Source organism: Tenrec ecaudatus, chromosome 9 (assembly GCF_050624435.1).
Source record: "Tenrec ecaudatus isolate mTenEca1 chromosome 9, mTenEca1.hap1, whole genome shotgun sequence".
NCBI lineage: Eukaryota > Metazoa > Chordata > Mammalia > Afrosoricida > Tenrecidae > Tenrec > Tenrec ecaudatus.
Window position 1 is genome coordinate 97,307,871 of NC_134538.1, and position 14,277 is coordinate 97,322,147.

The 14,277-nt window shown below is 36.7% G+C and overlaps 1 protein-coding gene across 2 annotated transcripts in view; it reads right to left on the reverse strand.

Moving 5' to 3' along the window:
- PHF14 (PHD finger protein 14) overlaps window positions 1-14,277 on the reverse strand; it is a 142,848-nt gene that overhangs the window by 111,724 nt on the left and 16,847 nt on the right. For both annotated transcript variants that reach the window (XM_075558358.1, XM_075558359.1), the window contains exon 4: window positions 13,447-13,591. In XM_075558358.1, coding sequence (XP_075414473.1) covers window positions 13,447-13,591 — 145 coding nt within the window. The remainder of the gene's footprint in view (window positions 1-13,446; window positions 13,592-14,277) is intronic.

Consider the following 14,277-nt stretch of genomic DNA (forward strand, 5'->3'; position numbering starts at 1 on the left):
TGCAAACATAAAACAGGCTTAGTGAAGTGATGGAGCTAGTACTCCCTGAATCTACTGCCCTATGCTACTCATTAAACCCTGAACCCCAACTAACTCTGAGGTCACCATGTGGCTAAGTAACACATTCGCTAAAAGTAAGAATAAGGATTATCACTCATAAATTCTGTGCTCTTTGGAAAAGTCACCTAGATTGAAACCAAAAAATGAACAATTACTTTAAAGCAAAGATGGCAGTGTAAGAAAGCAGGGAAACTAGATTAATGGAAACAGAACAACCACAACCAAAATCATTATAATGTTTACCCAATGTGAGGAGCAGCAGTTCTTAACCTGTGGGTGACGACCCCTTTTGGGGTTGAACAACCCTTTCTTTCACAGGGGTCTCCTGATTCATAACAGTAGCAAAATTACAGTTACAAAGTAGCAACAAAAATAATTTTATGGGTGGGGGGGGGGGGATCACCACAACATGAGGAACTGTATTAAAGGGTCGTGGTATTAGGAACTTTGTGAACCACTGGTGAAGAATGTAACCAATTTCATTTGTATAGAAATTGTCAAATTGAAACCTAAACAACAGTGTTTAAAAAATAAAGACAATACAATAAAATATTTTTTAAAATAATGTTTTAATGTTAGTTATCTCTCAGTATATGATTTTAGGCTTTTGGCTGCGATCACATGTGAAAGTTACCATTTAAAAACTGAAGACAATACTTTTTCTGTATTTGATATCCTATCACTGAAGTTTTAAGATAAAATATTCACTTTAAAAGAAAAAAATAATGAGTAATATTCTCATTTATAAGAAAGGACCTATAACAAGCATTACACCTAAAGTAAACATATGGAAAAGCATAAAAAACCAGCATCTACTAACTTGTAAATTCTAAATAGATATAATTTGAACCCACTTTATTACCTAGTAAAGATTCATAAGGATTTATTTTGTACATACACTACAAAATAAAAATGGTCTAGACCTAAGCTAGTAATAAACTGAAAATAAGCAAAAAGGGAGGGAACATCACTTAGTAGACCTTATCACAGTTAATGCCTAACAACTAAGCATAAGGGCAATTGTTAGTAAGTGCACATCCTAATGCTCTGTCATGTACTGTGATACCTACCTGACACTTTCCGCCAGACACGCTGCAATCAGTATATCAGGATACCTGACATCACAGTCAGGGGTGCCCTACTATTACAAGTCAGTGACAAGATCTTGGCACAGAGGTATTTATAATAAGTGACAGACTGCAGCCCTTAGAAGATTTCAGAACGAAAAGAGATTTGCTCTACATCTTTATGAAGTAAATACTTTGAAAAATAATTGTATGGTTATAAATTTAATAAGTGGCATTTCAATATGTTTGAGCAAATCTCTGCTTAAAATCTTTTAAAATTATGATTACTTGAGAATAACTATTTTTAAAGAAAGAAAAATAAAAGAATATGTACCAAACCTAACTATGGTTATATGGATTACTAGGACTATTATAGCTGTTTTTTTCTCCTCTCTGTTCCATATTTCCCCCATTTTATTTAATATTCTTACAGTACTTTATGATGAGTAAATATGTTTCTATAAAATAAACTGGGAAGTTCATTTCTAACATGTTGAATGGATGAATGATAATATGGAGGTCTGTAATTTATGTACTTAAGTTTAGCTTCTTATACTTCAGAAAATTGTCCTTTGCTAGATCAATTCATTTTAATAATTTGTACTAAAACTTAAAAAGAAAGGAACAATAATCTACAGATGTGATTACATTAAAAAGTAAACAAATAGGGTAACCGATCACAATGATCAACATATAAACCTCTCTCACGGGGACGAGCAACAGAAATGTGGGTGAGGTGTAAGACTTGAAAAAAAATTATAAATTATCAAGAGTTTGCAAAGGTGAAGGGAGTCGGGGGAAAAATAAGCTGATACCAAGGGCTCAAGTAGAAAGTAAATGTTTTGAAAATGATGATGGCAACATACATACAAATGGGTGTGACCCAATGGACACATGTATAGATTGTGATAAGAGCTGTAAGACCCCCCAATAAAACAATTAAAAGAAAAAAAAGTAAATAAATAAACATTTTTAAGTAATAGAAAATACCACAACATTAGAAGGCACAGAAGAGGGTGAACAAATGTTTGCAAGGATTTAAAATATTTGTAACACATAACATTAAATTTTAAAAAGTTCCAAGAAGTCAATAAACAAATTAATTTTACTTAATATATGTGTATGATATAAAGCAATATTCACTGCCATCAAGTCAATTTTTCACTCATAGTGACCATATATTTTGATTATATTATGCTGTTACTAAGAAAATAAACTAATATATTCTTTAAAGGGCAATTTGACAATTTAAAAATATAAATATATGTATCCTTTGATTCAGCGATTTTACTTCTAACAATCTATTTCCAGAAATAATTACATGAATATATAGAACATTTCTCAGCACTACATATAAGGGAGTAACAAGAACAAAAATGTAAATGCCTTAGTTAAACCATTGTATGGATAACTATGTACCACTGAATAGTAATATTCAATATAAATACTCCGAGTTTTAATGATGCAATGTGTAAGAACGAGGCTATGAATCGGAAAGTTTACAGTTCGATACTATCCAGAAGTTCCCCAGGAATAGACCTGGTGGTTTGCTTCTGAAATGTTTACGGAACAGAAAACCCTATATTGCAATGATTCTCTCCTACAGGGTTGCCATGGTTCAGATGCACTCAGCGGTACTAACAACTACAGATATACTAGCATGAAAAGAATCACAAGATTGACAGATGAATAAAATAAAGCAAGATGTAAAAAAAATATCATGATTTTTTCCCATGTATTTAGAAGAGAAAAAGAAGAGAAACCTGCTCAAAGGGGCTCTTGCTGATAAAATGTAGACAATTTAAGATCAAGAAAAATATTCAAAAATGAATAATAAGAGTGTACAATAATACAGAAAGGGGAAAAGCTGAGAGATTGTTCTATAGAGAACTGATGCCAAAGAAATGATAGGATTACAAATCCCCCATCTTGCACAATTACATGTGTAACTGATTCCACTAAGAGAGCTAAAACTATAAAACAAAAGGTTGACATGGACAACGATAATGGAATCTGATAAGAATACATGACATATTACTCAGGTAGGTATTAATTACAAGAAGAAAATAGCTTCAAAATGCAGGTGCTTGGCTAATATCAATTATAACCAATAATGCAAAACACCAACATTACATTAGGAGCCCTGGTGGCACACTGGCAAAGCACCGCCCGCTAATCAAGAGGTTGGAGATTTGAACTCACCAGCCCCTCCAGGGGAAAGATGGGGCGGTCCACCTTTGTAAAGATTTGCCACTCTAGAAACTCGACACGGCAAGTCTTGGTCCTACTGGGTCACGGTGAGTCAGAGTTGGCGCAACAGCAATATGCTTTCTATATGTCTTTGTTGGGCAACATATGTACAAATGTGCTAGATACAGTTGATGTATGGATTGTTCTAAGAGCTATAAGAACACCAATAAAATCATTCATTCAAATAAAAAACCTTTTTAAAAAAAATCCTTCCTAGACTCCAAATAACAGGAGGACAATGGTAAACAAAGGCTAACCATCTCTAAGTTGTACAAGTGAAGCACATGTGAAAAACACCCAAACGCGGGTGAACAAGCAAATGTGGCGAAGAAAGCTGATGGTACCCGGCTATCAAAAGAGATAGCATCTGGGGTCTTAAAGGCTTGAAGGTAAGCAAGCAGCCATCTAGCTCAGAAGCAACAAAGCCCACATGGAAGAACACACCAGCCTGTGTGATCATGTGGTTCTGAAGGGATCAGTTATCAGGCATCAAAGAACAAAAAATCATATCATTGGGTACACACTTCCCTGATACAATCGCTGAGGACAAACGGGTGCATAAGCAAATGTGGCGAAGAAAGCTGATGGTGCCCAGCTATCAAAAGAGATAGCATCTGGGGTCTTAAAGGCTTGAAGGTAAACAAGCGGCCATCTAGCTCACAAGCAACAAAGCCCACATGGAAGAAGCAACCAGCCTGTGTGATCACAAGGTGTCGAAGGGATCAGGTATAAGGCATCATCGAAACAAAAAAAAAATTTTACCATAGTGAATGAAGGGGGAAGTGCAGAGTAGAGACCCAAAGCCCATTTGTTGGCTGCTGGAGATCCCCTCACAGAGGGGTCTAGGGAAGGAGATGAGTCAGTCAGAGTGCGATGTGGCACCAATGAAGAATACAGCTTTTCTCCAGTTCCTAAATGCTTCCTCACTCCCAACTACCGTGATCTGAATTCTACCTTGCAAGTCTGGATAGAGCAGAGGATGTACACTGGTGCAGATAGGAGCTGGAGGCACAGGGAATCCAGGGTGGATGATACCTTTAGGACCAGGGGTGTGAGGGGTGATACTGGAAGAGTAGAGGCTAAGTGGGTTGGAAAGAGGGAACCGATTACAAGGATCTACATGTGACCTCCTCCCTGGGGGATGGACAACAGAAAAGGGGGTAAAGGGAGACACCAGACAGGGCAAGATATGACAAAATAATAATTTATAAATTATTAAGGGCTCACGAGGGAAGGGGAGCGGAGAGGGAGGGGGAAAAAAGAGGACTTGATGCAAAGGGCTTAAGTGGAGAGCAAATGCTTTGAAAATGATGAGGGCAAGAATGTACAGATGTGCTTTATACAATTGATATATGTATGGATTGTGATAAGAGTTGTATGAGTCCCTAATAAAATGTTTTCTTAAAAAGTACAACATTCAAATAAGTAGGGGATAGCATCTGATAGGGCAGCTAGGAAGCATCTCACAGCCATTGTGTCGATGCCGGCTCACAGTAACTCTAGGACCGAGTAGAACTGTCCCTGTGAGTTCTGAGGATACAATGTTCACAAGTACGAAGCTTTGTCTTTCTCCCACCTGGAGTGGTTGGTGGTTTCGAACTGAGTGGCTGGCCTTTCATTTAGCAGTCGGATGTGTGCCAAATACGCCACCAGCAAGCTTGCTGTGAAGTACACACTTTATTCTAGGGACACCGATTTTAAGCAGGGAGTAATAGGCATGTAGCAGCATTTCAGAAAAAGAAAAAAAATCCCTAAAGACAGTAAGGAGGCGGGCGCAAGAAGAGGTACTATCAACTTTGTGTTGCCTCTAATACTATTAGTTTTTATCCTCCATGTTACTTTTATAGCTCTTCTTAACTCTACTTGCTTCAACCTTTAGTAGAAAGATGGAAATCTCTAATTTTTAAAAACAGCAATATGAGCCTGATACTCGCCTTCTACCACAATATAAAAGTTATTCTTCAATGCCCTGGCTCTCACATTGACCTAAGCTCCAGTTGGCATCTGCCCACAAAGCAGAATTCCTTTTCCCACACTGTTTTTCTCAAGCAAAGTCACCCAAATTATCATCACACCCATCTCCTTCAGAAGATTCCCACAGTATCTTGTAAAATGATACCTCCCCTCAAACATAATGAATCAGAATCGCTAAGGGTGAAATCCAGGAATCTGCGTTTTAAACAAGCACCTTGAAAAAAAAAAAAAAACAAGCACCTTGAATGATTCTTCTCCACCATAAATCTGAGGTCACTGAGACTACCATAAATAATGTGAAGCTGAGGTTTACCACTCTCTTCCTGTTATCTGGAGATTTGAGAAAAAAATCTAGTTCCACCTAATTCCCCTAAAGTACAAAATCAGGGTATAAAATATACCAAAAATTATAAAATCTTTATTCCCAATGTCATATCATTAAAATATAAAGACCAAAACAATTATATTTGTTCTCCAAGAACAAAATCCTTTAAAAACATAAATCTGATATAAGGAAATAAATGAATCATTTTTATGACATGAAATCACAAAATGCAAAGTATTATATGCTATTTTTGCTAGCCATCTAGTCGAGACTCTATTTGGGGAGATTTATGTAAAAGTTACTCTAAAAAACGAGAACCAACTTCCTACAAGGAGAACTGAGACCAAGGACCAAATTCACTGCCATCGAGTCAATTCTGACTCATAGGAACCCACTAGCACAGAGCAGACCCGCGCCCCAGGGCGTCTAGGAAAGCCTCATCTTTTCCCACAGAATAGCTGACCATTTCAAGGTGCTGACCTTGTGGTTAGCCCAGCATGTAACTCATTACGGCGCCACCTGGGCTACTTACCAAGTACCAACGAGTGTTATCCTGCCAAGGTCATGTTCTACTGGATAACAACAACAAAAACCACTAACTCTCAGAAAGCAGCTTTTAAAGCAACTTCACTTATACCCTATTCTCACAAGATAAGCAAAAAATAGTACAAGTAATGATAAGCAAACAAAATAATAATAATGCGGTATCAAAAAAAGGAGAAGGAAACGCCAAGAATAGCTGCTGATGACAGAATCCCTAAATGAGATCTTTCTGAAAAATAGCAAGATTTAGTAGGAAAAATTGGAATATTACAAATAATAAAAGTATAAATTGAGATAAATTCTTAGACAAGATAAATCACTGGCTCATGCTGAAGGAAATCAGATCAGTGTAGCAGAAGGCAAATTTCAGAATACTGAAGTAGAAATTGAGAAAACAAGAGAATGTGACACAAATTAAATAGCCAACTGGCAGACAGACATTCTTAAAAGAGAAAATTGTGATGAGTTATATGAGCCCCTAATAAAACATTTTTAAAAAAAAGGACAATCAAAAACTGACTTAAGAAAAATTCCTAGAACATGTGATGGTTCATAACAGTAACTCTAAAAATGTTATTCTTTCTTCTCTATGTAAACAAGAAAAAGCAGTCAAAATAAACTCTATTAATCAAGGTTCTCCTTTATCAAAAGTGACATTATTTCCTGGACTAGAGACATTATGAATATTAGAATACTTTCAGCCACGCACCACGCTACACACTTTATAATTACTACACTCCCAACCCTGCAAACCAGTGAGAAAAAGATAGGCTCATAGCAGGTAAAAACTATGTCAGAGTTCAGAAGCAATAAAAATCTCTCTCTGGCAATTTCCAAGTACTAAAGTAATTCGGAATAACCACATGAATATTTTTTTAATTCACATTACTAAGCTTAACCCACCTTAAGACTTGAATTTCCATTGAAATCAATGCTATCTTATCATCTGTTTACTAACCTAACACCAAACATAGACAAATTACCCACTGTCCGATGTGCTTATGTGTCAAGCAGCTAAGCAACACCCGTCATTTGCCATCAAACACGTAACTGCAGTTTAGATTCCTACGTTGCCATTGTTTGGGTCAGACTTTTTTTGTAAGGGCTCCTAGTGAGGCTAAGCCAAGTACATGACTAAGACAACTTCTCCGAAGTCATGCGCTGGTCACAGGGGCATGTGCAAACACACCTTGTTTGCAATTAACCCAGGTATATATCAACTGGAACCTTAAAAAGAGACAATTTCACTGGACCTATACTCCCATAGCACAGAAGTCATAATTCCCTATTTATTACGCACTATTATTCCTTACCATTTTTATGTACATATCTTTTCTCCCCTACTAGGTCCCAGGGTGGTACACAGAGTTAAGCATTGAAGTACTAACTGAAATAAAAGACTGATAGTTCAAATCTCTAACAATCAGTTCAAAAAAAGGTCACAGGCATAAAAACTGGAGCGCTCTGAAACATGGGTTGCCATGACGAGCCACTGATTCAACAGCAGCTGGTGGTGACACTTCCTATTAAAATAGGAACAGCGAGAAAGGAAACACCTCTGCATCGCGCAGTTTCCGAGCATGATGGCATTTATAGCATGAATCACTATCTAGGTTTAAAGAAGCTACGTATGTATGCGATTTACATAGCACTTAATGCAGCAGGAATCCAAGGGAGCAGTACTGAGAAGTCAGAAATGTTAGAGGGCACTACAGCTGAGAATTGGGAAGTCTAGTAAGTGAGCGGAGATGGGGGTGGGGGGGTGGGGCCGTGGCATCAGAGAGTTTGTGGATGGTGACTCTGTTCATTAGAAGGGAGGTACAAGGCAGATCCGTGCATTTAGCCACTTTGGTCTACTTTGATCCTGGGGTTGGTAGCGAACTGGCATAAGTGCCTCTGGTTTTGTTAACCCTTTCCATCCCTGCATTAAAACATGACCTTTGCTTAACTTTCCGGGTCTCTTATACCAGAAACCTAATTGAAGATGTTAACGCTCTTGCTCCAAAAACACTTTTGGTTAAAAAATGACCCCCAACAGGCATACTGCATCTGAATGAAGAAAAACTATCAACGCTTGATAACCACCTTATTTGGGTTTCCTAAAAGCGGTAACCAGTAAAGTAGCATCTGTGGAGCAGGCACGTCTGTGCACCATTACAGGAACTCTGCGGGCAGGCTTTCGCGCAGGACAACTCCTGGGCCATCTTAGACGGAGTTCATTTTCTTGCACTTAAATTGTAACCTGTGTTTTCGGAGACGGAAGGGGATGGCGTGTCTCAAACACAGATGAATGGACGGATGGTAGAAAGACACGAGGAGGAATCCATGCTATTACTTGTCTAGCAAGCTGTATTCTTGCCCATCCTTGTAAATAAAGTGGTGTTGAGTTTCGTCTTGACATCTGTATGAGACAGTCCAGCTATCCCTATGAGATACTTCTGCGCTCACACCTGTTTCACTGACGGTGTAACTGTCACCGTAGCAATGGCAGGCTCGTGCGACTATGACCTGTAGGGAGCGAGGTCAAGGAATGGGAGGCCGCCTGCGTTGTTCTTCTGTAGTAGTGTTCTACTTACCTGGAGGCGCTTTTCTCTTCATAGAAAGTAGGCAATCGATTGTTCCATCTCTTGTAGAGAATGGTGATGGAGTCTGAATCAGGATGCTTTATATTTGCAGATTGCTTTGAGTAGTCTTGACATTTCCCTAACTTGAAGCCTTCCTGCCCATGAGCATTTTTTATCAGTTTTCTCATTTATGTCTCATTTGGTTTCTTGGGGTAGTGCCTCACAGTTTTCTGTGTACAGGTCATGATTCCGGTTAAATGGATCCCTGAATATATGTGTGGTGTGGCTACTGTAAACGGTATTGTTTTCCTCATTTCCCTCAGAATTCTCGTAATTTGATTTTTGTATGCTTATATTGTATCCTGCGCCACTTTGCTGAATTCTTCTATTAGTTCGTATCGTTTTCTAGTTGCGTCTTAAGGATTTTCTACATGTAGGATCCTATCATTTCAAGCAGAGTGTCACTTCTCTGCCAACTTAGAGTCCTTTCCTTTTCTTGTCTTACTGCGCTAAGACTTCTAGTACAGCGTTAAAAAGAAGGGATGGTAAAGGGCACCTTTGTCTGGTGCCATTCAGAATAAGACAAGCCCTTGGTTTTGTGTATATTCCCTATAGGTTGAGAAAGTTTTCTACAATTCCTGTTTTGCTTAGCAGGTTCCACAAGAATGGGTGCTGAATTTTATCAAATGTTTGGGGGGGGGGGGGGCTTTGCATCAGTTGATATGACCATGTGGTCCTTTCCTTGATTTCATTTATGAGGTAAATTAAATGGATTGTTTTTCTCTTGCTGAACCACTCTGGCATACCAAATGTGAATCCCACTTGAATGAATATAATTGTTGTGTGTGTGGGGGGGGGTTATTCCTATTATTTTATTGAAATTGTCCCTCTCTATGGTCATGAAGGATATTGGTCTTGTCTAATTTTCTTTTATAGGAGCTTCTTTGCCTGGTTTTAACATTGGGGTTAGACTCGCTTAATAAATGAGTCTTTTCTGTGTTTTAAGATAGTCTGAGTAGAAATGATCTCAGATCTTCTCTAAATGTTTGGTAGAATTCACCAGTGAAATCAGCTAGGCCAGAACTTTGTTTTTGTTAGGAATCTTTGGTCTTGTTTTTTTATGACTTTTTCAGTTTATTCTTTTGCAATGGGATTCGTCAAGTTTTCTAGCTCTGGTTGTGAGTTTAGAGGGTAGTGTGTTTCAAGAAATTTGTGCATTTCCTCTGGATTTTCAAATTCATAGGAGTACAGTTTTTTATAGTATTTTCATACTTTTTATTTCAATTAGTTATAATACACCTCACGTATTTTCAATGTTTGTGTTACTTGTATCCTCTCCTTTGTTCACTTTTCCAGTTTTTGTCAATTTTATTACTCTTTCAAAGAACCAACTTCTAGTCTGGTTGATTCTGTCTGTTGTCTTCTTTCTGCTCGAGCCTTTTTATGTCCTCTCTTCTGGCGGCTGTTGCCTTTATTTCCTCCCCCGGCTGGAGATGTTGGATTAAAGTGTTGCTTTAATTCTTCCTTTATGATGTGTATGTTTATAAATACATGTATACATGAGCACTGCTTTTGCTGTGTTCTTCTAAAGAATTTGGTATGTAGTAATTTCATTCTCATTGAATCAGAAATTTTTATTTTCCTTTTTTTAAATTTCTTTTAATACCCAGTAGATTCTAAGCAAGGCATTATTCAATGTCTGTTAATTTTATTATTTTGTGTCTTTAAATTCCTAGTGTTGATTGATAATTTCATAACGTGACCTATATGAAGATGCTTTCTAGTATTTCAATGCTTCTGAATTTATTGAGGCTTATTTTAGGGCTTAAACTAGAATCTATGTGGAGAATTTTCCACATGGGCTAGAACACATTCTGTGCTGCGATGGGTGGGGTATTCTGTATATGTCTATGAAATGAAGTTGGCTGATTATGTTGTTCAAATCTTATGTATTTTGTTGAATTTCTTTCTGATTGTTCTGTTCTTCAACAAAAAGGGTATATTAAAGAATCTTATTATAGAATTGTCTATTTCTCTTTTTAGTGCTCTTAAAGTTTGATTTATGTGCTTGAGGACTCTTTCTTGAGTGCATAGATATTTATTATGGTAATATATTATTTATGAATTGATCTTGAATCATTACATAATGTCATTTTGTCTCTTTTGCTAGTATTTTTTAGTTTTTGCCTTAACATTTATTTTATCACAATTAATCCTGCACTCCTAGTCCTTTTTGGTTGCCATTTGCTTGTTGTTGTTTTTTTTTATTTACTTTGAATTTGAGCCATATTTTAGTATCTAAGCTGTGACTCTATGGACAATATATTATATACATGTGTGTTTATATATACAAACATATCCATACAAATGTATATAAATTATACAAATATACATTTATAAAAGGGAATTTTTTCTTATCCATTTTGCTACACTCTCTTAACTGATACATTTGATCCATTTACACTCAGTGTAATTGCCGGTAGGTATAAATATATGCTGTCATATTCCTGTGCTGTTTTTGTTTTTTTTGTGGTGTGTCTGTGGGTGTGATTGTGTGTGTAAGTGTGTGTGGCTATGATACTGATGATTTCTTTGCTGTATACATTTTTCTGTCCACGTTTATTTTGTTTATAAGCTTTCTTACTATTTCCTTCATAGCTGCTACTTCAACAGGTACTGAACTGACAGGATTTTATTCCTGGCCATTGTTGTAAGAAGGTTTATTAATTTTCTATGAGGTTACCCTGTAACTTTTTATCTATTCAAGCTTAAGACAGTTCATTCTATCTTGATATCATCTTGACTTCCTCTCTATTTGGCAGTATACCATTTATTCTTTTTTTTTTCTTTTGCCTTGAAGTTGTAATTTACCTATTGATGTCTCTAATTCCCTAGTTCCAAGTCTTGCAGTTTTTTTTCATTTAATTTTATCCCATTTTTAAGCTTTTTACTGTACATCACCTGGGAGATTACATTTCAGATCATCAATTTTGCGTTCAGAAACTTTTCAAAGCTCCCTACAGCTTGCCCTGCCCAGCTCCCACCCGTTTTCTCTTCATCTTCTTGTAGAATAGCTACGCCACTTTACCTTCCATATTGACACTAGTACTATTCACAGCTGGCATGCCCGGCCTGACTCACAGCAACCCTGTAGGACAGAGGAGAACCGCTCCTTTGGGTGTCTGAGACTACAAATCGTTACAAGACAAGAAAGTCTCATCTTTCACCTCTTATACTGGCTAGGGATCCAAAATCATAGTATATAATATAAATATACATCATCCTTGCCTTATCCTCATTTTAATGGAAATATTTCTATCATTTCATTATTAAAATTTTTATTAATTTCATAGAAAAAATTCATGTTTAAGTAATTCCTTCTATTCTTGTTTTATGAGTTGCTTGAATCTTATCAGATAATTGTTGAAATAACATATTTAGTTAAGAGATTTCTAAAACAAGACCATCATTGTAGTTCTAAAATAAATATCCCCAGTCAGTGTCAGTTGGAAATTATATATTAAAAAAAAACAACACCTCACTCCCATGAAGTCAATGCCAACTCACAGCAGGCCTATAGGACAGAGTAGAGCTGCTTCTGTGAGTTTCCAAGATTACAACCGTTTAAGAAATTAGAGATAACCACCCCTCCCTGGACCAATAATGAAAGTAGTGATGCCAGGAAGGGAAGGGGAAGGTGGGGGGAGAGGGGAGGGACTGATCACAATGATTGACATATAACCCCCACTCAGGGGGATGGACAACAGAAAAGTGGAGAAAGGGAGAAAAGGGAAACAGCGGTCAGTGTAAGACATAAAAGAATAATAATTTATAAATTATCAAGGGTTCAAGAGGGGGGAGGGGAGGGGAAAAATGAGCTGATATCAAGGGCTCAAGTAAAAAGAGAATGTTTTGAAAGTGATGGTAACATATGTGCAATGGTGCATGACACAATGGATATATGCATCGACTGTCATAAGAGCTATATGAGCCCCCAATAAAATGATTACCAAAAAAAAGTAGAAAGCCCTATTTTACTCTAGCAGAGTAGCTGGTGGTTTCGAACTGCTGACCTTGCAGTTAGCAGTCCAACACATAATCACTACAATACCAGGGCTCCAATTATGACAAAATAAACAAAAATGCAAATATTAAAAATTGTTTTAATTAAAAAGTAAACTTAACTAAAAAGATTCAAGAATGCTAATTGTCAAAAATAAAATAATAAATAATAGAGGTTCTTATATCAGATAGTAAAAGATGAGCTTTACAAATCCTCCCTACAAAATGAAAATTAAAAATTCTAACTCTGAAACAAGAAATCCTAACAAAAGGCATAAAGTGTATGCTTTATACTAATGCATCCTAGTGGATGAGCACACCAGACTTTCTCCATTTTCTAAACGAGAAATTAAAAATTCCAAAGAAATTAGCATAACACTGGTCTTCACACAAGTACTTTGATTTCCATACAATATTTACATTTTATCATTTATCGGTGTTTAAATTAAATGCATCTATAAAGTATTATCTCTCATATTTTGACGATTATCTCAACTAAAACACTATAAAATATTGTGGAAACTGCACACGAGTACAGATGTGAAAAGCTGCTTTAACTCATCGAAAGCAGGGAAGTCCTCCCTAGGCGGAGAGGAATTACCTTCGTGGACTGTGATGCCACAGTTGTCACACTGGATTATTTCATCAGCATCCTCGCTATTATCGCCAAGACAAACACAGCAAATCATAATGTGGTCCATTTTTTGAGAACTCCAGTTTTGACTCTTCTCAAGAATCAGCGAGTCCTAACATTAAAATATAAACATATACAGGAAAATCACATATTTACAGTAGGAAGCAATTTCAATACAATCGTACTTCAACAAATTATTTTATAATTTTCTAAAATCATGCCATTTCTATTAACTTAATAATTCAAAAGGGAATATTTAAGGAATATACCTCTTTGCACAGACCCTTAAAAACACCCTCATCTCAAATAATTTACTTCTCCAGTCCCATCTTCTCTTCTTTTAGTAAATGAAAAAGCAGACATTCAACTACCTCGTCACTTGCTTTGTCATTATGAATTATGGTCTGGCTCCTTTAAAGTATAAGAGAGAATTACCCAGCAAGTAATTACTAAGCTTATATATGCATTTAATAAGTGGAGGGCATGGCCCCTACACTTTGGGAGCTTATAATCCTGCCTACAGAGACAAGACACACACATATAAAACAGGAATAAATAAGTTCCAAGATAACATATAAAGCAGTATATATATGATGGCTTGCTACATATTCTATAATCCTTAAATGCTAGGGAATTCTATAGTCATCACATTTTAAATGATAGACCCTGGAAACCTACATAGGAGTATGTGCAGGTAAAGGTAGAGAAAAACATCTTTTTTTAAAAAAAGATCTAGATTGATTGGTTGCCTCAGGGAGAGTCCAAAAGATTTAGCCTGTTTGGAAGACTAAATTGCTA